General features: G+C 54.0%; 1 protein-coding gene across 1 annotated transcript in view; it reads right to left on the reverse strand.

Annotated features, from left to right (window-relative positions):
- GREB1 (growth regulating estrogen receptor binding 1) overlaps nt 1-23746 on the reverse strand; it is a 73724-nt gene that overhangs the window by 4842 nt on the left and 45136 nt on the right. The window contains exons 19-29 of the mRNA XM_029936363.1: nt 21669-21868; nt 20351-20443; nt 17226-17854; nt 13949-14051; nt 11415-11573; nt 10358-10500; nt 7315-7476; nt 5350-5554; nt 4737-4911; nt 2515-2733; nt 1270-1405 (exon numbers count right to left, since the gene is read on the reverse strand). Coding sequence (XP_029792223.1) covers nt 1270-1405; nt 2515-2733; nt 4737-4911; nt 5350-5554; nt 7315-7476; nt 10358-10500; nt 11415-11573; nt 13949-14051; nt 17226-17854; nt 20351-20443; nt 21669-21868 — 2224 coding nt within the window. The remainder of the gene's footprint in view (nt 1-1269; nt 1406-2514; nt 2734-4736; nt 4912-5349; nt 5555-7314; nt 7477-10357; nt 10501-11414; nt 11574-13948; nt 14052-17225; nt 17855-20350; nt 20444-21668; nt 21869-23746) is intronic.

Consider the following 23746-nt stretch of genomic DNA (forward strand, 5'->3'; position numbering starts at 1 on the left):
CCCTTCTCAAGGTTAGGTCCCAGTGATACACATTACTCTCGTGGTGCTAGTCCCAAGGACACTATGTATTTAACATTTACTTCTGCTGCAAGGCTACACCAAGTGAAGGGACTGCGTGCTCAGTAAATAACAAGTAAATGAAAATACGTTATTTCATTCAGATGAAAGATTGTCAAATGTTCTATCTCTCTTATACCTAACCAACAGGCAATTAAATCTAGCAGAAAAGAAGATGCTCAAAACAGGAATACAGATAAAATATCTAGAGCTAGAAAATTGCACTGAGAAGCATCAAGAAAAATCAGTTTTAAAAATACAACAGTACCTTTGATAGACAATGTGGCCCATATCAGAATTTTAAAAATTAAACTATAAACCTAACACAGCTTCAGTAAGAAGTCTCAATGGTGGGGGAGGGTAGGACTTAATTAAATGCTTGCTGAGTTCAGGAAGCACGGACCTTCTCTTGGTCTTGCTACTTTTTAAGAGACGTGAGGATGGACTTTCTTCTCAGAGAAGGCTCCCCGCCCTGCTGGCAGGAAGGGGCAGGTGGGTGGAACTTTGGGACTGGCGTCTGAATTCAGACCTGGCACAGCTCAGGATAAGCGACCAACCACATAAGCGGTGAGTGGAGATGGGGCAGGACGGAGGCCGGAAGAGTCCCTGGGACTGGCTGATGTGGCCATCGCCAGGGCAAAGTTCAAGGGAAATGGAGGTAAAAAGCAGAGAATGGGGCTCCCACCCATGGATGGGAGAGAACCTTCGGGCAGAGAGATGCAGCCCTGTACGTCTTCCTGGAAGACCAGACCTCGGAGGGTTTGCTAGGACTTTCCACCCAAAGTTCTGCAGCCAGCACTGACCTCAGCAGACCATGTCTCTCCTCACCCAGAGGCTGGCTCGCACACACACAACACGGCTACCAGACCAGCCTGCCGGTGCAATTTGGTTAACTAGCCAGGCGCTGTCCAGGGGCCCAGTGATGAGCACGGCGCCCCAGTCCCCAGGAGCTCGGTCCAGCAGAGAAGCCAGAATAGTGAACACAGAGCACAGCCCTGGACGTGCGGGCAGGCAAGCGCTCACGGGAAGGCTGGTGGGGTGCGAACCGGGTACTGGTTAGAACCAGAGATCAGGAGAGAATCCCGACACATGCTTCCCTTCCCAAGGCTCCCACTTCAAGACCTTTCCGAACACTGCCAGCGGTCAAGGCCACCCCACGGCCTGGCCTCCCCACCAGCTCCCACACCACTGCAGCCGCGCGGGCGCACTCACCTTGGACGTGATGTGGCAGGCCCTCTGCCCGCCCACAGCGATCTGCTTCTTCATCACACTGAAGCGATTGAACCGGCACAGCAGGAGGCCGGCGCTATGCACCCGCAGGTTGAAGTCCACGTCGTCACACATGAACCTGCTCAGCAGCAGAGAAGGGAGCACATAGGGCTGGATGCAGTCCACGCCCCCGACACGCCCCCAGCAGCCACATGGCAAGTGCATCCTTGTTGGGGGCTTGTTCCTACCTCAAAGACCTCACTCCACAGCCGCTTATAAATAAGACAAAACAAACGTGCCTGTACCAGGTCAGGCCACGTACACCCAAGGCTTCAACTACAGGACTACCACTGGTTGATCAGATGCTACAAGGCACCGTGTGAGGGACTTCACAAACACCATTTCATGTATTTGTTCAAAACAACGACAGAAAAAAAGGAAGCGCCTGGGTGGCTTGGTCTGTTTAGCCTCCGACTTCAGCTCAGATCCTAATCTCATGGTTCATGAGTTCAAGTCCTGTGTTGGGCTCTGTGCTGACAGCTCAGAGCCTGGAGTCTCTTCGGATTCTGTCTCCCTCTCTCTCTGCCCCTCCCCTGCTCATGCTGTGTGTGTGTCTCTCTCTCAAAAATAAATAAACATAAAAAAATGTTTTAAAAATAAACAAAGTTCATTTATCTTGAGAGAGAGCATGCACGAGCACACTCACATAAAGGGCAGAGAGAGAGGAAGAGAAAAATGGGGGGCTCAAACTCACAAACCATGAGATCATGACCCGAGCCAAAAATCAAGAGTCAGACACTCAACCAACTGAGCCACCCAGGCGCCCCTATGAAACAAAATTTCTTTTAAAAAACTGAAGACGGATTTCAGCTCGGGTCATGATCTCAAAGTCTGTGGGACTGAGCCCTCCGCTATCAGCACAGAGCCTGCTTGGGATTCTCTCTCCTGCTCTGCCCCTCCCCTGCTCATGTGTGTGCGCCTGGGTGCATGCGCACACACTTAATCTCTCTCTCTCTCTCTCTAAAAGAAATAAATATACATTTAAAAAACCCCAAAACCTGAGGGCTGAAAGCAGGGCCAGGGCAGTGTCCCGGGCAGGAAGCCTCCGGCTCACTGGCCCCACAGGGGAGGGGAGAAGAGAGGAGAGGCAGCCGTCCCCAGGCCTGAGGCCACCCCTCTGAGCAGGCACTGGACCAGGCTGCGCCGATGGCCACGGGCAGGGGGGTGGGGGGAAGGGGCGGGACTCACCGGTTCTGGTTGTACTGCACGTTCTGGGTCAGGTCCACGTTCAGAACGATGAAGTCGTGCACGTGGCAGCGGGAGAAGGGCTCGCGCACCTGGGCGCTCCCGGTCCTGCTGGACCACTTCCGCATGCCGATCAGGGCGTAGTGGGTGATGTTGGGCGACGCCTCGATGTGCTGCATGATGTGCTTCAAAGACACGTTTCTCTCTGCCCAGGAAAACTCCCTGCTCAAAAGAGGGAGGCGGACGTCCCCAAGCTGATGGGCGAACGGCCCCCGGGCCCCCCGGACCGAACGCTTACGTGCTGGGCAGGGCTGGCGGAGGTGACGTCCATCACCCCCCCACCGCCCTCGAGTGCCAGGCGCCAGGCTGAGCAGGTCACATCTACTATGTATTCTCACAGCAACCTCACGACCTAGACCTACCACCCCCATTTTACAAATGGGGAAAAGGGGCTCTGAGTAACTTGCCCAGTGTCACTCTGCAGAGCTTGGACGTGAACAGCACTGTCTACATTCTCCCCATCCTGCTAAACCATGGCATTTCCCATTAGCAGACCTGAGGGTAAAATGGTGGGGAGAGGGAGGCTTTCTGCTGTGAATTCCAGTGAAGGAATGGCACGGAAGGGGGTAGTGTGTGGTCACCCCCCACCCCGCCTGCCACTGTCTGAGGGACTGTGAAGATGCCTGATGACCAGGGAGGAGGTTGGCGGGAGGACTCCAGGGCTAGCAGCTGGGCCCCAGCAGGCAGCTCAACAATTCTAGACCCTAGCTTGCTCTTTCCCCAACCCAGGGGCTTAAATAAACTCTCCAGGGCCCTGGCCAGCCCGGACACTCCAAGGCATTCACTGCTGCTTCAGAACGGAACTCGGGAAGGCAGAATGAAGGCTCGGTCCTCTCCCTGTCTCAAGCCCCTGGCCGAGCCCCTGCCTTTGGAAGAGCATCAGGAAGAATCCTGCGAGCAAAGCAGACTGCCTCCCACAGACCACGGCAGCTCTATCATCCAGGACACATTCCCTTCTAGAAGAACAGGGACTAGTGGTCCTCGTCACAGGAGGGGACCACTAACATAAAAGGGGTGCGGAAACCTAATGTTCTTAAAAAAAAAAAAAAGCCAAACATAATCAGAGGTTGTCAGGCAGCGAGCGCTAAGTTGAAACACTCACGTGACGAACATCACAGAGGGAAATATTCTACCAGCGATGTGTGGGGTCTGTATCTACTGCCTCTTCCCCACCTTATGCCCGCTACGTCCCACCTCCAGGCACACCTTTCAGAGTCCGGGTACCCCCACAACAGCCTTGAGCACGGGCATTAGTGCCCCGTTGAAAGACAAGGAAACTAGAACCCCCAAAAGATTTTAGTTGTTACCCGAATGCCACGCAGAAACTAAAGTACAGCTGGGTGTTTGGAGCTGGCCTGGGGGCGGGGCGGGGGGGGGAGGGGGGAAGGCTGCAGGCGGGAATTTCTGGGGCGCTGGTGATGTTCCATGTCTTCAAACTTCAAACAGGAGTTGGTTAAATGGGTGACGAATATGTGAAAATTTCTGGACACGTAGCATACTTTCTGTAGATATTTTATACTGAATATGTACTGTGATTTTCTGGATGTGTTATATACCAATAAAAGCTTTAAAAAGTTAAAAACTCAAGGGGCACCTGGGGGGCTCAGTCAGTTACATGTTCCACTCCTGATTCCGGTTCAGGTCATGACCTCATGGTTTGTGAGTCTGAGCCCCCAAATCGGGCTCTGCGCTGACAGTGTGGAGCCTGCTTGAGATTCTCTCTCTGCTCCTCCCCCCGAAAATAAATAAAATATCAGAAACTTAAAAAAAAATGAAAACGCAAAACTACGCTGAGCTTGGAACATGAGGCCGCGACACACAGGGTCCTGTGTGGCACACGCCATGCCTTCTAAGATACGGTGTCCCCGATGTACTCAGAAGGTAGCTAAGAACCCCCCACTGAAAAGGATCAGCTTTGGGGCGCCTGGGTGACTCAATCAGTTGATGTCCAACTTCAGCTCAGGTCAGGATCTCGCGGTTCGTGAGTTCGAGCCCCACGTCCAGCTCTCTGCTGTCAGCGCAGAGCCTGCTTGGATCCTCTGTCCCCCACTCTCTCTGCCCCTCCCCCTGCTCAATCTCTCTCCAAAAAACTAAATAAATATATATTAAAAAAAGAAAAAAGAAACAGGCTCATGTTCCTCCCAGGGTCAGGGGAAGCATCTCACCTGCTTCTCTCCCCCCCACAGTCCACATCCACCACATTCCACATCACGCAGGAGTCATCTGAGATCACAATGAAAGGCCAGATGTCCTGTGGCTTGATCCCGAGTTCCTCCTGCCGGTTCCTCTCCAGCTCCAGATTGTGGTAAGATAGCTCCTTGATCAGGAAGTGGGCAGCGCCTGAAATGGGCAAACCAGGCCCACTCTCGGGTCTGTCCTACACGAAAATCTGCCCAGGACACACCCACTCTCAGGTCTCTCCTACAGGGACAGTTACACAGGACACGCCCACTCTCGGGTCTCTCCTACACGCACATCTACCCAGGACAAAGGCCCCAGCTGGAGTTGGAACGGCTCATCCAGGACCCAGCCCACGACCAGCCAGCCCCCAATGGTCCTAATCTCCTTCACCAATCTGTACACACATTTGTCTGCTTATCCTTGCTTTCTGATCATTGACAATGTGAATTAAATCAGCAACCAAACGTCGAATAAGAATACAGCTTTAAAAATGAAAACGCCTGACGAAAAATGTTTAGCACGTTCATCTGTAGGATATTCTCCCAAAGTCTCCGTTCGCAGAATTTTACCAAGGAGGGCGCGTTAACAAACACCTACCGACTCCAGCGCTGTTGAAGACACTCGGGAGCACCAGCATGATGTGGTTGGGCCAGTACTTCTTATAAATGGCCATTTCATACTCCTTGACGACCAGCACATGCAAATGGCTGGCACCATCCATGGCATGATACAGGTTAAAGAGTCCGTGTTCGTGACGGCCAGTTGTTGGCGTGAATGTCGGACTTTTTATATATTCGTGACTCTGGAAAGCAGAGCAATGACGAGGGAAGGTGTCTGTAAATATGGGCACAATCATTCCCCTCCCTTTGAAACGGGACTTTGTGGCATCTTCCATCAGAAGATGGAGCCCATTTCTACACTCACTAAATGCAGCTTAACCCCGGGACTTGCTTTTACCAAAAAAATGAAGCAAACACTCAGCCTGGCCCTCTCTCAAAGCCTCCTGGGGATGAGCTGGGGCTACCCGCCGGGCCAGGAGAGACCGCAGGGGGCATCCCCCTGAGGTGACCCTCACCCAGCTAGCCCCCAGCCGACCTGGTGGCTAACCACACACGCACGAGCGAGCGCGACCAAGCCGTGTTACATAACCACACAGCGGACCAAAGCCCGAAGAACCAGAGGCTGAGGAAGTGCTTGTTTGGGAATGATTATAGAACCTAAACCCGCCAGCGTGTATCAGCTACCCGAAGGCATCGCCTCCCATGTCAGCACTGAATACATGCTGAGTGTATACTATTCGGGATGATTTAAACCCTCACTCCCTTATCCATGCAGCCTAGCTCCTAATACACTCAGGTGGTGAATCTTTTACATAAATAACTAGGTTTTCCTATTTCCTATTGCCCTCTTCTCTCAACAAAAAGGGGTTCCTGGCCAAGCGAGGTCTTCCACTCCCTCTGAATTCCCCAGAGCACCTGCCACAAAGCTGCGATGCACGTGGTGCCCATAACCAGTTCTGGTCGGAACTGGCTGGAACAGCGAGGGGAGGGGGAACAGAGAAGTCTTCACCCATGCAACGGCCTGCCCCAGCCCACGGGGTAGGAGACACCCCATAACAGAGGCCCCCATGGTTCTTCACAACTGTTTCCAGTGCTTGGTAAAAGACCCCCAGGTCTGGAAGGCTACTCAGCCCTACGGTATTGGCCCTCTGGAGAAGGAAAGGCAGCATCCCACACAAGGTTCACGTGGGCCGGGGTTAGAGGGAGGCAGCAAGCCTCCCAGGAGGAGGGCCTCTAAGCGTGCTGGTCACAGAAACAATAGGTTATTAAGAATGACCTCATCCAAAGAGAGGGAATTTATCTTTTGTGGATGATGTAACACACCATCCAGGATTCGCTTCCAAATAATGGAGGAAGGCAGAAGAGAAGGCCAGCCGTGAGAGAGCAGTCCTTGCAGCTGCGTAAGGGACCCTCAGGGAGTCATTATTCTACCACCTCGGCCTGTTTAAAATATTCCACAACAGGTCGCATGAGTGGCTCAGCCCGGGGAGCATCGGACTCTTGATTCCAGCTCAGGTCACCATCTCACAGTTCATGGTCTCGAGCCCCACATCAGGCTCTATGTGGACAGTGCAGAGCCTGCCTGGGATTCTCTGTCTTCCTCTCTGTCTGCCCCTCCCCTGCTCATTCTCACCCTCAAAATAAATAAATAAACGTCTAAAATGTTCCACAATGGCTCATTCAAGACAAGACGGGGAAGCGACGAACACCTACTCAGCACCTGCCTTCGTGCAGGCACTGTGCAAGGTGCCTCATGTCGGTCATTCCAATAATGCTCACAAGGAGCTCCTGCAAGAGTGGCTGCTGCCTCCGGCCACAAGATGAGGAAACTGAGGCTCAGTAACATTCAGTGACAAGTCAGCTAACACAACCAGAAAGCCAGAAAACCAGAGAGTGAGGCTCGAACTCGACGGAGTTACCCTCACGCTCAGCCTTCTCCACATTCAATCACACGCCAGTCACCTGCAGCCACTTTGGGGACCCATGCACTCAGAGCCGGTACCTTGTCTGTGACGAGGGGCAGCCGCATGCTCTCCAGCTGGCCTCCGGGTTGGCTGAAGACAAAGTGGTGCTCCTTGGACTTGGGGATGATGAAGTGGAGCTGGATCTCCTCTCCTAGCATGGAGTAAGAGAAGGCAAAGGCGTGCAGGGTGGACTCATAGAGCTGAGGTGTGAGGGGAGAGGACAGAGCTTGTCATCAGAGTCCGGCCTTACCTCCCTGAAGAACCCAGGCCCGCCGTGGCCGTGACAACACAAAGGTCACTGCCACCTGCCCCAAAGCTCGGGAAATCCACGGGCTGGCCGTGGTCCAATGCGCAGACTCACCCGAGGCCACGCCCACTGGGCTCCAGTCCCTTCCCACCCCTCATTCTGATCCTGCCCTACCCAGTGACGTCACTTTAGGCACCGACCTTTTCTGTATTAAGTACCGCGCGCTAACCGATTGCGCCACTGGAGCTCCGGCACCGACCCTTTCTGGACTGGTGCTGGGTGACCAACTAAAGCATTCACACGACACGTCTCATTGTTTAATTCTGGTAAATGTCTTTTCCCATCACAGGTATTGTGCGTAGAGCCTTATTAATAAAACTATGAATAACTGCACGCACACGCACACTTCTGCGGGGTGTAGCCTCAGCATCCCCTCACCCCGTGTCTGCGGGCACCTGCCACGTGCTCTGCCCAGGCCTCCGCCAGGTGCCAGCTCAGGCATCCAGAGGGGCCTTCCCTGAGCCCTCCCCAGGCTTGCAGGCAGTATGTGCAGGGCACTCCTGCGAATCCCCAAGGCCTGGAGGGGGCGGACACAGGCTGGGACACCCGGGCTGTAAACTCCTACGGTGGCTTCTCTAGAGCCCCAAAGCCCTTTGAGGGCAGAGATGAGACAGAAATAGATTTTTGAGCTGGGGAGGGAACAAAGGAGGGTGTAACTGAGGAACTTTCATAAAACAGATCAGGGAGCCCCGAGAGGAGGGAAGAGGCTCCAGGGCGAACGGGGGCACAGAGAGGCCGGCAGGGAGCCCTCAGCACTCCACAGAGGCCGGGTTCCAGGCCGCTGCAGCCGTGGGCCCCAGATCCGAGCACCCTGAACAGCCGCGCCAGGGTCTCCCGCGCTCGGTTCCGTTAACCCACTGCAGACGCCGACTGTGGTGACCAGGACTGAACCCATGGGTCTCCTCCGGTTCTTTAATGTCAACATTAAGAAAATGCTCTCGTGTATTCTCCAATTTGAGAGACAAACTTCATCTCCAAGGGAAAAAAACGTTAGGACAGTTTATCTGGAGCAAAAAGGATTATTCTTTTTAATAATAACCACTCATATGTATTTTCTAATGTTGTCTACAATAAAATTGCATAGTTGAAAAAAAAATCGGTCTGAAAGAAGAGGATGCGCTTCAGTGATGGCTGAGCTCCAGGCCGGGCAGACGTGGGAATATTAAAGCCCGTCCGTGGTGCCCCTCTGCAAAAGGGACGGGCACTGCAAGCCAGGGCTCAGGCCACCGCAGGCCCTTCTGGAAGCAGCCGAGGGCATGAGCTCTCCGCGCGCCGGCTCCAGCTCCCTCGTCCCTTTGACCGGCTTAGGCCTGACATGAAAACAAACGCTGCACGTAAAACCACACCTGCTCTCTGCTTCTACATGACCAGCCTCGCGGGTCCTCTGTGAACTTCCACGAGGCCACTAAGAGACTATGCAGAATGCAGCGCGGCCCACATCAGACCGTCCCATGCGGTTCTCCCCGCAGAAGTCCCCATCCCACCCTCCCCACGGCACCTGGGGACTTCGGCGATGCCTCCCTGCCCCGCCACCCCAGCGTCCTCTCCTGGGCCCACCCACCCCTTGCACTTTATGGTCCAGGGCTGCTCGACGGAAACCCCTTCTAATTCCCCTAGAGACCCCCGCCTCCCTCTATTGCACACGCCTCTGTCCCAGGCCCCTCGCACATGCTGCTGTCTGCCCCAGCCCCTTGGCAAATTCTTACTGATTCTTCAAAACCCTCTTCTCTGCTCCCTGCCCAAGACAGTATGTTCATTTATAAAATGGGGATCATACTATTTCCTTGTGGGGTTTTAGTGGGAATAAAAAATTAGACAGGACAGTTCCCTATCCGGTATACTTTGAATGAATTGTAGGTGTGGCTTGAACACGGTGACCTGCGGGTGACCAGCCAGAACACGAGAGAGGCAGAGCCCACGGGCAACAGGCTTAATCCATTTACCCCAGTGTCTGGGGTAAATATCACCGTCTATGACGTAAAAAGGTTAGAGGAAGGGGCGCCTGGGTGGCTTAGTCAGTTGAGCGTCTGACTCCTGATTTTGGCTCAGGTCATGATCTCACAGTCCGGTGTTGAGCCCCACATCGGGCTCCGCACTGGGCATGGAGCCTGCTTGAGATGCGCTCTCTCTCTCTCTCTCTCTCTCTCTCTCTCCCTCTGCCCCTCCCACATTCACTCCCTCCCTCTCTCTCAAACAAACAAACAAACAAAAATAGAAAGGTTCGAGGAAGTACGGACATAGCAAATGTGGCTAGCGCATGGCCTGGCGGGTAGAGGGTGCCCGGGAAGTGCACATTCCTATCTCTTTCGCCAAATAATTTCCGTGTGTCAACATCACCGCGTTTCCTGCCAGCTTTACGTGGCCCTGAAGTTCTGCGCATGCACATCTCTCCATCCCTAGGCTACGAGTCTCGACTATGTGGACGAGGCTCATTCACGTCCGTGACGGGTGTCAATGCGCTCTGTGTCTGCGGCACTGAGCTAACTTCGGAAACTGCGAGGCGGTAAAGAAAACTAAGACATCTGCAGTCGGTGAACGTTGCTGCTGGTAAATGCGTAATCCCAGGAAAGTAAAGGTTTCTGTAGTGTCGGCAATAGCTTCCCAGATTATTGAAGGGAACTGAAGATATAAGTTAGAAATCAGGAAGCAAGGGCTTCCAGAACTTCCTGCGCACCCAACCCCACCGGAATGAAAACACGAAGAGACCAGGCCACTGGTGTTAGCCACGGCGCGCCGTGCGGAAGGGCCGCGGGCCTGTGCGCCCCGCCGCCTACCTGGTAGTGGGGGTGGAAGCCCATGTACTGGTGGCACTGCTCGCAGTGGTGGTACGTGTTGTACGCTGCGTACTTGGACAGCCTCATCCGCGCCGTCTGCCGCCGCACGTAGAGCTCCTCTGGCTTCCGGGGCGTCCCCCTGTCTGCAGGAAACCCCGCGTTACACAAGTGTTCTCTCCACCGCCCTGCTCGGAGTGAAAGGAACTGAAAGGCTGTGATGGGATTTTGTGCGACGCCACCTGCTTAGGCCCCGAGGTGACTCGGCTGGTCAGAAACAGAGATTCAGCGGGAGAAACCAACAGACCATGTTCACAAGGGGTCTTACTAACGGATCCACAAGTATCTTGTAGGCACATATTTAAGGACTCGCTACGTGACAACGCAAATGGGTTACCAACTTCTTATGCAGACCTGCACACAGAGGAATTCCCTTTTTTTTTCCCAAGGGACTTTGCAAGATGAAGACTTTAATACTAAGACTTTGATGAGAGACTGATCCATGTGAAGGGTCGTTTGGTGACAATGATTCGAGGAAGATTCAGTTTGGGTTGGACATGGGGACTGGTGAGTATCTTCCTCTCCTTCCCGCTCACCAAACTCCTCTAGTCAGTGCTTAATATCATTCTGGCCACCTATGCCTCGATGTTTGCCAAAGGCAACCCTGAAACCCCGCAGGGTCATCATACTGTGCAAGTCGGTGGTCCCAGAGGAGGAGAGAGAAAACAAGACATGGAGGGTGGATAGGGCAATGTGTGCATTTCATTATGACAACGCAAATTCATAAATAAACATCCGTGTCTTTTAGCGTCTCTTAACCAGAGCCTTGAGGACATTCTGACAGTAACAACTCACCAGGAGAGCACGCATCACGGTCAGCACACTGGGCTTCGAGCCTGCCCTTCCTTGCCCGGTGGGGCAGTGACCTCAGTTCCCTGCCAGGCACTGCCAATCACCACCACACAACTGAGCTCACCGCCGACACAGTTCAGCCCGGCCCTTTGAGAGGCTCAACCCCAGAGCCTGGAAGAAGGTGGAGCAAGAGATCTGGAAGGCTCACCTTCGCACTTCATGCTCTGAAGGTGGGAACAGATCAGACTGGCGTCCTCATACTTTGGGTCATGGATAATGTAGTCAAAAGGCAACTTCTTGAACAGCTCCAGGTCTGGCCAGGGGTCACTGAGCTGCAGGTAATGCCAATCTGATTCCTCTCTGAGGTCTATAAGATGGTTGGAAACACACACAGGTGATAAACTAGGAAGTGAGAATGACTGAGGTTTTTTTAGTTTTTTTAAATGTTTTTATATTTTACTTTTGAGAGAGGCAGAGTGTGAGCTGGGGAGGGGCAGAGAGAGAGAAAGATATAGAATCCGAAGCAGGCTCCAGGCTCAGAGCTGTCAGCACAGAGCTTGACGCGGGGCTCCAACTCACGAACGGTGAGATCATGACTGGAGCCAAAGCTGGATGCTTAACCAGCTGAGCCACCCAGGTGCCCTGAGAATGACTGGTTTTTAAATGTGTCCAAGGGCGATGTCACGGAGTCTACGGGCTACTGGGGGGTGCTCCTGTATCTCGAAAGCTCCCAGGACATACAGCATTCTCAGGATTGTTCTAAAGGAGTAAGAGGTGCCTCTGGGTCTACGTCTTGACCAGAGGACCAGCCTATGCTATGTTTCCCATGGGATGGGTTGGCTTTTCTGGCTCCTATATTGATTTCAGCCCCTCCCAATATACCTACCGCTTGCTCTGCGCTTCCCCCCAGCACATACCGGCTCCCAACGCCAGCGGAACCTCACACAGTTCTCGTTGTCTTTGATCTAAAACCTACATGGCCAATATGGCCACCTCCTGTCACTGAACCTCTTGAAAGCCTCTTCTAAGTGTTTGGGCCCATCGGATCCACCCTTCTGAATGCCAACATTACTCATGGCCCAAACTCCATCTTTGCCACATACCATCTTACATCATAACTGGCATAGTCTATGATGCTCACACTAAATGCTCGCTGGCTCAAAAAGCAAAAAAGGTCTAGTTGGTCCAACTCAAAGTATGTAACATATTGATTTTATATCTAGGATATGTACACATGGGCAGAGTACCTATCTAGAAGAAAGAGAAGGAACGGAGGGAGGGGAAGAAAGGAAGAAAAGAGGCATGTTTATTGCACATTTAGTAGGTGATCAAGGCTTCACACATAGAGCATCATTCATTCTTCACAATGCTCCATAAAACAGAAATTATCCCGTGTTTTGCCAGAGAAAACCAAGGCAATAAGAGAGAAACCAATAAAATGGGGTTTGAAGTTTAACAAAGCTGGGTTCAAATCCTGTCATTATCATTGGGGTAGCCAAGGAAGTGAGGACACAGAGACGCAACAGGGCTGCTGATTTTCATCTGAAATAACGTTCCAAACTGGGGGGGGGGGTAGTGTGAAAGCTCAGAGGTGGGATGAAGAGCCTCTCTCCTTTTCCTTCAAAGGAAAGACTAAGGGCTGAATGGGCTGCCTAGGTTCCAAGTTTTCTTCAAACTAAAACTCAAACACGGTCAAGAGCATCTAAAGAAGTGTTGTGTTTGCAAACAGTGAGACTTTCTTCCAAAGTTGAATAATACTCCACTGCGTGCATCTACCACACTTTTCATTACCCATTCACCTGCTGATGGGCATTTATCCATCAATGGACAACATAAGGTTGCCTGTGTATCTTGCCCACTGTGAATCACACTGCAGTGAACATGGTAACTACGAATGTGTCAACTAGCCTGACTGTAGTGTTGATTTCACAATGTACATGTGTATCAAACCATCAGGTTGTACCCTTCACAAAAACAAATAAAAAGGAGTACCATTTAGCTGCAGTGCAACTTACTGGTTCCCTCTCTTTGCAACACAGACCGGGCCTCCTCACGCAAATTTTAATTCCCAAAGCAACAGATTCACTCACTAGGCCAAGTTCACGAGCCGCTGAAGGTACGTGTGCAGAGGCCATGGAGCGTAAAGCAGCTGCTCAAAGAGAGCCCGACCTTAACCAGGGCAAATTCTGTTCTGAGAATAAGGAGAAAAGGCTCTCCCCACCACGTAACAAATACTTCGATTTTGCCCTAAGATAATGACCTATGCACCCAGCTGCGTGAGTGGGGACCTCCCGGGAGGGATAACCGGGATGGAGAAACTTCGATTGCTTTTGAAGGCAGCAATCAAATCCAGTGCAGGTCCAGCCCTGCCATCTCCCACCTGGGCTCCTGAACGTGGTACTGCGCAGGAAATAAGCAATTATTCTCATGGTGATGTGCAGACAATTAAATGTGGCAATTTCTGTAAAGTGTCCAGCATGGTGCTTGACCTTGGAAGATACTCCATAAACAGCGATTATTTTTAGTGGAGTAATTCTATCCCCATGAAGGCCTCCCGGGCACTGTTCTGATATTGAGCAAGATGGCTACAGACAAGGGAGAGAGAAGAGCACCCCATAAGGCCCCGGGAGTGAGCGTGGTCACTGATCTGAGAATTCCATCTGGAGGGCAAAAGACACAAAGTCCCTTGAGAAACCGATGAAAGAGGATTCCAACCCCAAGGGTCACCAATGCACAACTCACTGATATTGATCTCTTCTTCGTCGTAAACATCCACTTCTGTCAGCCGGATGAGCATTCTGGACAAAATACTGAGGAACTGCAAGTAGGCACCTGTCTTCCCAATCTGTGATGACATTAAAATTGGAGCCCATGGTCAGCACGCCCGTCTACGTGCAGGCACTGGCCAGAGCACTGGACCAACCTTGCGCCACCCGTGTCTTTCATAGATGTCAGTCACCTAATTTAAAGCAAGAGCCCAGGGGATGCAAAGCCATTTGAGAGGAAATGTGGCCCCAAGAAGCATGGCAGGCCAGAGGGACTTCCATGAGCGGCAGACCCGCCTGCTTATAAATCACGGCAATGAGTCTCTAGTTTTAATCAGCCATGTTTTCTACGCTGTTAGAAACAGGACTTCAGGGCACCTGGGCGGCTCAGTTGGTTAAGCATCTGACTTCGGCTCAGGTCACAAACTCATGGTTTGTGAGTTTGAACCGTGTGTCAGGCTCCATGCTGACAGCTCAGAGCCTGGAGCCTGCTTCAGATTCTGTCCCCCTCTCTCTCTGCCCCTCCCCCACTCACACTCTGTTTCTCTCTCTCTCAAAAATAAACAAACATTGGGGCACCTGGGTGGCTCAGCTGGTTAAGTGTCTGACTTCGGCTCAGGTCATGATCCCATGGTTCGTGGGTTTGAGCCCCACATCAGGTTCTGCTGACAGCTCAGAGCCTGGAGCCTGCTTCAGATTCTACATCTCCCTCTCTCTCTCTGCCCACCCCTTCATGCTCTGTTTCTGTCTCAATAATATATACATATCTCCCTCTCTCTCTCTGCCCACCCCTTCATGCTCTGTTTCTGTCTCAATAATAATAAACATTTAAAAAATTAAAAATAAATAAATAAAATACACATTAAAAATTTTTTAAAAACAGAGAAATAGGACTCTATCACGAACTGAAGAAAGGTTGCTTCAAAAAGTGAACTGCCAATATAAAGCTTAATAATGTCCTAAGAGAATCTCGCACAATTACAGATTGCTATTCTTGTGTTAATATGTCTGCAGTAAGAGGGGCGCCTGGGTGGCTAAGTCAGTTGAGCCTCAGACTTCCGTGGAAGCCATGATCTTGCAGTCTGTGAGTTGGAGCCCCGCGTTGGGCTCTGTGCCGACAGCGCAGAGCCTGGAGCCTGCTTCGGATTCTGTGTCTCCCTCTCTCTCTGCCCCTTCCCTGCTAGTGCTCTTTCTCTCTCGAAAATAAATGATAAAAAAATTTTTTTAATATGTCAACAGTAAAAGAATAAAATCTTAACACATAAAGGGTTGGCCTCTCATTTCTCATCTGCTAAGACAGGAGAAGAAATAAAATTATTCTTCTCTTCTTCCTGCTCTTCCTTCTTGTAGCCTAGAGTCCTTGTCCCCTCAGCCTGTGGCAGGCTATGTCATCATCACTCTTAGTTCATTTTGGCCACAGTTGATCAAATGGGCACCTGCGGGCCAACCCCCCACCCCGTTACTCCGGGAACGTGGTTTCCGAGTTCTCAACTCAATGCCTGGTTTGTAGCCCATGCTACAGAAATGACGTCAGGAAAAATGAACTACGGCTGGGGGAACCGGAGAAAATATTTGTGATACATGTGATAGAGGGTGAAATCTGTAATCTCTAAAGAGCTCCTGCAAAGCCACCGGAGAATGTCAGACGCCCGAAGGAAAAGCAAACATGAGAAACATGGCTTTCATAGCAGAAAACCCCTGTGAACACAACAGCAGTGACCAAGAAATACATAAAGATACACGCACCCTTAATAAAACTATAATATACTACGTTTCATCTATCCAATAGGCACATTCTTTTGAGATTGGAATATCTAATAACATGACAGTGCGGAGAAACCAGGACCCCTTTTTTGAGTTTATATAAAGTTAACAGGGCGGCTCAGTTGACTTTGGCTCTGGTCATGATCTCACGGTTTGCGAGTTCAAGTCCTGCGTCAGGCTCTGTGCTGACAGCTCGGAGCCTGGAGCCTGCTTCAAATTCTGGGTCTCCCTCTCTCTCTGACTCTGCCCTGCTTGCACTCTCTCTCCCTCAAAATAAATAAACATTTAAAAACAATTTATTTTTAAAGCCAATGCATGTTCCTGTAAAAATTCCAGAACCACACAGTGACAATGAAAGAGAATGTTCAGAAATCCTGGTCTCTTTCCGTATAACAATCCAAGGGCAGCCAGGGATTTTTTCTGGTATTTTCACACAAAAAGTTGTACCCATACACACTAATACTTTTTTGTCCCTAATTGATATTATATGATGTGCATACTGTTCTGTAACTTAAATTTTTTAACTTAAATATCTTAAACCTCAGTGTCAGTAGTACCTAGGCCTCCATCTCCAACTTCCCACGGCTGAAATAACTGCCTGATACAACTGTGCCCAAATTTACTAAACCAACTGACCAATGGAATTTAAGTTGTTTCCAGTTGGTTTTTTCACTATCATAAACGATTCTAAAATGAATGCTCTTACACCCTTTTTTTGGGGATCTGTATTCTTGGGCCAGATTCATCATAAAGACGTTAATCCGCTGAGTGGGAGGCAGCACCTCCTGCACTGTGACCCTGGCAGGACTGATGGGGACAGGGATACCGAGTACACGGTCAGGCCGGTCCCCGGTGCGAGGGTCTTCCCGCCCAAGGCTCGCGTTTCTGACATCATTCCTAGGCGAGGACACCGAGGCACGCAGAAGCCCGGGTCCTGCGCAGGGTGTCAGGGGAGCCCTGAGGCTGAACTTGACCCCAGGCCAGAGCCCACCCTGGACCCCAGCAGGGTTCTGACAAAGACCCTTCGGAGACCTGACGGCGTCTTCCTCACATGCTCCGGACACTTGGCAGATGGCTGCCATCTTGACACGTGGAACGGCCTTTCATTGTTAGGAAACCACAGTGAGGTGAGAGTTGGCCACCAAAATCTTCCAGTGCGAACCCGGGACGGCGGCGGGGCGGGGGGCGTGTGTGCCTCTAACTGGCACAGACCGGCCACGGGCCCCAGTGAAAGAACCAAGGGGGGAAAAGCATAGCCACAGTCGGAAGGAGAAGCCCTGCCCCCATGTCACATAGGCAAGACACTGAGGTCAGAGGGTCCAAGTCCGCCAGCTGCGGGGGGAGGAGGCGGGGCTCGGCCTCCATCCAGCCGCCCTCAATAGGGCCCGCTGTAGGATCGCAAGCCGTGACAGCGGTGGCCCCACACCCGCCCCGTGGGTGAGACCCTGAGACCTCCCCACGGAGCCCAGGCCCCACAGGGCAGCACCCACCTGAGGGGGCCCGCTGAGCAGCAGCCTCCGCGGGTGGAAGCTGTCCACGCGGCCCTCGGCGCGGTTGCCATAGTCCATGTGGCTGGGCCGGGGCACCGTCCACTGCCGGTAGTACAGGGACTGCTCCGTGGACGTCATCGTCTTGCTGAGCTGCGGGCGGAAGGAGCTGGCCCACATGACCGAGCGGGAGGGCAGCAGCGAGGCGGCCTTGGGCAGGCCGCTGCTGTCGGTGGCCGTGACCATGTCGTACACCAGCTTGGGCAGGAAGACGATGGGCGGCTGGCGGCAGGCCTTGGTCAGGGAGCACTGAGGGGCCTGCAGGACGGGCATGCCGGCAGCGGGTGCCACCGATGAGGACGAGCCCGAGGAGGGCAGCTGGGAGGACGCCGGGGGGACCGACACCTGGACACTCCTCTGGCTGGTCCTCAGGCCGGAGTCCGGCGGGGCGGCCAGCCCGGGGCTGAGCCTGCTGACGACGGGCGGCGGCGGCCCCCGACTGGTGTGGGGCCTCTGTCTCTCCCCAGGGGCCCTGCCCTCGTCTGACAGGCCGCAGGGCTGCGGTGATCGGGGCCGCTCCCCCTGCGAGGGGGGCCCAGGCTGAGCCGAGGACTCACCACACAGTGCCGAGCCTGGGGGTCGGGGGGGGGGACACGCCGGTCAGTCACACCCCGGGAAGGATCCTCGTGGAGGAGCCCGCCCTTCCTGTTCGGGCAGCGCAAACCACCTGCACTTGACCATCACTGGGGATTTTCCTTACCAAAATTCCACCTCTGGGTAAACATCAACTCATTTGAGCTGTGACAGAGCCAAGACTTGCTGAAGGGACAGAGTGGGTGTCACTTCAGCCCACACCCACCCCAGCGCCCTCAAAAGCCTCTCCTTTCCAACCCCCTGACCTGACCTGTTCCACAGCGCCCTGCTTTCAGGGCTCCAGTGACACTCAGGCACCGGGCACGTCTTGCCCTCCTAGACCCTCTCAGAGCTTGTGTCTCACCCCTGCAGCAGGGCAGTGGTGGCTTCTAGTTCACACTGGCAGTGAAAGTCGGTGGGCTTTCCCCAAGCGCTAGCCTTACTGAGCTTGGAGAAGGATTCGGGGGAGGAGACGCAGCCCGCACAGCAGCCACTTGAAGAGGGACTGTCCTTCCCCACATGGAGTCCGTTGAGACCCTGGGGAGCGTGGTCCCCCGGCACACAATATCCCAGCCAGGCGTGCCCACAGCCCATGTGCCAGCTCATGGCAGCCCCGTGGACCTCAGGCCCCGTGGGAAACTGGGCAGACGGGACCCTGTGTGGTGGTCTCCGCTGTCCCCCAGGAGGCGGTGTGGAGGGCAGACAGACTAAGGGGGGCCCGGCACCCCACTCCCCACCCCACACAGGCAACCTCCCCTCCGGATCCAAGACCCCAGCAAGGGCCTACCACGCAGCCCCACAGCGTGCACCCAGCGTCTCACGGACTGCTCACCGAGGAAGGACCTGAGCACCAGCCAGTCCCCCTCCGCTAAAGGCCTGGCTCCTGCTGAAATACCTCGTCGTCCTCAGATAAGACACTTAATGCGACTGGCTCAGCATCAATGGATGAGCCAAAGACCAGGTGGGGGAAGCTGGGCCCGAAGACACAGATTCCAAAAGTAACCGATGTCTTCACCCACTTCCCTAGGCGGTGAGGGGTGGCCTTGGAGGACCCAGAGGACGGACACCCACACGGACCTTCCTCCTGGGTCTACCCCAGACCTCAGATGCTCTGTCCCCACTTGAAGCCAAGGGCACTGTCTGTAAGAGGAGACTCACCCCCACTCAGGTCCCCACCCTGACTCAAGGGGCTGTGGCCAAGTCTCACCTCCCTGCGCCTCCTTCCTTCATCTCTGAAACGGGTTATACCTAAGGGCCACGAGAAGCATCTCGTCAGAGACCCCAACATCCTCCAGACTCTCTGAGGAGGCCTGATTAGGAAAGTCTCACCTGACTGAAGAACTCCAGGAGGAGAGAAGCCGGCTCCTAAGCCTGGACTGTCTCCTCCTGAGGACACTGCCTGGACCAGTGTGCCCCCAGAAACTTCTAGAAAGCTGTCAGGCCAGGACTGAGGAAGAACAAAGCACCACTCCTCTCAATTCTGAATAGCACAGATTCATTCACTCACCCATTCGCAATGCCGCCCCGGGACCCCAGCTCCCTTTGCTGTTAGGGGCCGCGGACACAGGAGGCTGCCACATTTGGCCTTGCTGACTGACCCGAGCCGAGCGGTAGGTCTCCCTTGTGCCACAGAGCTGCAGACCCACACGGACGAGGCCTTGTTCTGAGCCCCTCTGGGCACAACTGTGGGGAGACCCCCACGCACGGGCTGTGGGGGGGGGGGCAGATGCCAGGAAGGCACTCCGACCCCCCAGCTACGCCCTGATGGTGGTCAGGCGCCCATCCGCTCACTGGGCCCTGAGCCTCCTCCGTCCGGAACATCTTCCCTTCCCGAAGAGACCCGAAGGCCAGCCGCCCTCAGACACCTCGGTGAGTGTGCCAAAATCTGCCCCCACCAGACACAAGTCCTCCTCTTCGTGTGTCACCGTCACACGTCACGTGTGACCCCGTGTGCACCAACAAGGCGGCCTCTGTGGTCAGGTAACGTGGTTTAAGAGGAATAACAGGACCCCGAGAGCGGCTCCGTATCTCATCTCCCGATGCCCTGACTCAGCGGCGAGCTAGGAGGCGCCCCTCAGGCAGACACCGGGCGTCTCACCCACCTTCCCCGCGGTCTGGGTCGGGGGCTCAGGGACCACCTGCTGCCGTTTGCTGCTTCTCCTCAGCCTCCACCAGCCCTGCTTGCCTCACCCCTCTCCTCCCCGAGGGCGCGGGGAGTCCCCAAGCCAACAGCCGCCTGCAATGCAGCCAGGGGACGCCGCCCTGGCACCGGCCACCGAGGGGGGCGGCGGCCACGATCTCCCGGGATCGCGGCGGTCATGCCCAGACTGTTCCCACCCCAGAGCCCGATCCAGAAACACAGCTACTCCCTAAGTCCGGTTCTTTCGAGACTCCCTTCTCTTTCCGGTTCTAGGTGAAAACACAGGATCTCTTTCCATCCCTGAAATCTCAAAAGAAATGTCCGGGCATGCACGCCTTCCCATCTGGAGGCTTACCGGAGGCTCTGGAGGACATGGAGGAGGATGCCACTGAGTCGCAGGGGCAGGACCGCTCCTGCTTCACCGGGCTCCGCCTCTCCGGCGCGGGGCCTGTTCCGAGACACACGCTCGCTGAAGACGCCCCGTGACCCCCCTCCCGTGTGCTCGCCCAGCACGTCACCGTCTGCAAAGTGCGCTCCCACTAGCAGCCATCTGTCCGTCCATCCCCCCACCCCTGCGAGCATCTTCCAGGCGCCCACCTGTGACAGGGCCCCGAGGAGACAAGACGGGTAGGGACACAGGGCAGGCCACTCGGGCGCTCACGGCTCCTGCTGTGAGCCGCAGCCACGAGGGAGCATAAGGGGTACAGAGACTTGTGGGGCCAGGCTTCCCCCCAGCACGGGGAAGCAGGAGCAGGCTGCATCCTGGAAAGGGTGACCCAACCCGAGCCCTGAGGGGCCAGCAGGGGTTTCTAGGTGAAGCCCAGAGGCAGGAGTGGGGGGGACCTCAAGCCACAGGGAGAGCCGCTGTGTGGCCCAGACGTGACAAGAGCAGAGCACAGCCAGGGACCCCCCGCGAGGTGAGAGTGACCAACACCGCGGGGAACAGCGTGGCGGGGGCCGGGAGTGGAGAATGAACACCGAGACCAGAGAGGTAGGGTGTCCAACACCCGGAGCGTGGATTCATCCCATGGGCAACAGGGGGCTTAATGTCAGGGTCACAGTCACGTTTGTGAACGGAAGCTGTGAGTCTGCATAGCAGGCCTTCTGGTCTCTGTCTCACAGGTGAGCAGTCTGAGGCCTGGAAACGAGGCACGACCTGTCCCAGGTCACCCAGCCGGCAGACAGAGCAGGAAGAGGCGCCTGGCCTCCAGCCCCTGCCTTGAGCTCTTCCCACTACTCCATCCCCCCGACAAACACGTGGCGGGTTTGCAGCAACGACAGGCTTGTCTGGTTTCTGGCTGCGCTGCTGGCGACGCCAGTGTGCCTGGCGCTGCTTCACCTGTCCTATCAGAGTATTGGCTCATCAGGTCTTCAAATGAAACCGGGCCCTTCTCACAAATCTCGATAACGGACACATCCTGTTGATCCACACAGAGGAAATCAGCGAGTGGATCTAATCCCAGGCCGTAAGGCCATCGAGTCCAGCAGAGGATGAACTGGAGTCCTGAGCAACCTCAATTTTCCTTCCTATTCTCTAAGAATTCTAGAGCTAGGAAGAACCCATCGGGACACCTTTTCTCAGGCCACCACCCGAGGGCCGCAGCCCTGTGGACAGCACAGGCCACACGCCCGGGGCGGCAGGTGGGGGCAAACCCGCCCCCCTCTCCACGCACCTTCCGTCACCGGCTCCTCATCTTCGTTGTCTGTACTGCTCAGCTTCTCCCCGTCGCTCTCCAGGGGCTCGCTGCGGGCCGCCTTCTCCAAGGGAGCGTCGCTGCTCACAAAGTAGGCGGCCAGGCCGAGCTCCTGCTCCAGCGCTGTTCTCACCAAGCACGAGGAGTTTATCAGACGCAGGTCACAGTACCTCAGAGACCTGGAGGGAAACGGGAGGGGTCTAAGTGTCTTCCACATTGGAAGCTCTGCTCCGGGCTCTGGGGGAAACGGAGATCAGGACCAGCACCCTGCCCCTCTATTTAGGGCCCCAAGACATGTATAAGCAAAAAAGCAGACCGCCATTACGGTGAGCCCATGGCAACCAAGTCTGTAATGTTAAGTCTCTGAGGGCACCTGCTGTGTATTCAGCCCCATCCTGTGGGTCATCAAAAGAGCGCTTTCAGCCCAGAAGAAAGAGCAGGATTGAGCCCCAGCTCTGCCACTTCCTAGGGCAGAACCTTCCACAAGCTGGGCAACTTTTTGCAGGCTCAGATTTTTCTCATGTGGAAAGGGAGAATGAATACTGATAGCTACCTAAGTGCACTGTTTGAGGACTCAGCAATAAGTGGACATTAATTATTCAATGAACACTTAAAACGTGCCCAGGTTGGAGCTAGATGCCAGGAGTAGGATGGCAATTAAATCACTGCCATACTAGAAATAACGAGTCTCAGGGCACCAGGGTGGCTCAGTTGGTTGAGCCGCTGGCTTTGGCTCAGGTCATGATCTCATGGTTCAAGCCCCGTGCTGGGCTCTGTGCTGACATCTAGCTCAGAGCCTGAAGCCTGTCTTCAGATTCTGTGTCTCCCTCTCTCTCTGCCCCTCCCCTGCTCACGCTCTCGCTTTCTCTCTCGCTCTCAAAAATAAACACTAAAAAAAAATTTTTTTTTAAAGAAAGAAATAGCGAGTTTGTTTGGAAAGACAGATCCCAGCAAGCAATGAAAGAGACAGAGGAGCGGGCCCGGGGGACAGGCCAGCGCAGGGCTCGGCTGCTTGGCAGAAGGAGCAAAGCGCCTGGAGAGAGAGAGGCAGATGTGGGTTCCTCTCGGGCTCTACAACTTCACGCAAATGACTTTCCACGGGCTCGTCTACAAAGCAGGACGAAGTTGCTGTAAGAGGTAAACTCTGTGTTGAAAGCCTAGCACGGAGCCTAACATGAAGAAGGGACCCGGTAAACTCTTGCTCAAATTTAAGATCACTTAAGACACGGTCTTAGTCCTTAAGGAGTTGAGCAACAGAAGAACTAACCCATGTGAAAAGCAACAACCAAGGTCAAACGTTCTGGAGCCCCCTTGACCTGGCCCGGGAGGACGCCGCGTGTACTGGCCCTTGCGTAAGTGTGGGGTGGCCCAGTGGAGGGCACCCAGGCTTTGGAGTTGGGCAGCCTGGAGTCCACGGTCCGCCTCTCAGGCTTCATCTCTGGAGGTCCCGTTCCTTCGCGGGGGCCACTGAAATATTACCTTCTCCTGGACTATAGTGAGCGTAACATGAAATATGGCATGTGAGGCCCCCTCCTGCACTGCTGGTGGGAATGTAAACTGGAGCAGCCGCTCTGGAGAACAGTGTGGAGGCTCCTCAAAAAACTATCCGTAGAACTCCCCTATGAACCAGCAATAGCCCTGCTAGGGATTTACCCGAGGGATACAGAAGTGCTGATGCATAGGGACACATGTACCCCAGTGTTCATAGCAGCACTGTCAACAATGGCCAAATCATGGAAAGAGCCTAAATGTCCATCACCTAATGAGTGGATCAAGAAGATGTGGTTCATCTATACAATGGAGTACTACATGGCAATGAGGAAGAGTGACATATGGCCATTTGTAGGAAAGTGGATGGACCTCGAGGGTGTCATGCTAAGCGAAATACGCCAGGCGGAGAAGGACAGATACCATATGTTTGCACTCATAGGTCTAGCAGGAAAACAGGAGAAACCTAAGGGAGGACCAGGGGGAGGGGAAGAGGGAAAGAGAGTTGCAGAGAGAGAGGGACACAAAACTTGAGAGACTACTGAATGTTGAAAACGAACTGAGGGTTG

The sequence above is a fragment of the Suricata suricatta genome, chromosome 4, assembly GCF_006229205.1.
Source record: "Suricata suricatta isolate VVHF042 chromosome 4, meerkat_22Aug2017_6uvM2_HiC, whole genome shotgun sequence".
Classification (NCBI taxonomy): domain Eukaryota; kingdom Metazoa; phylum Chordata; class Mammalia; order Carnivora; family Herpestidae; genus Suricata; species Suricata suricatta.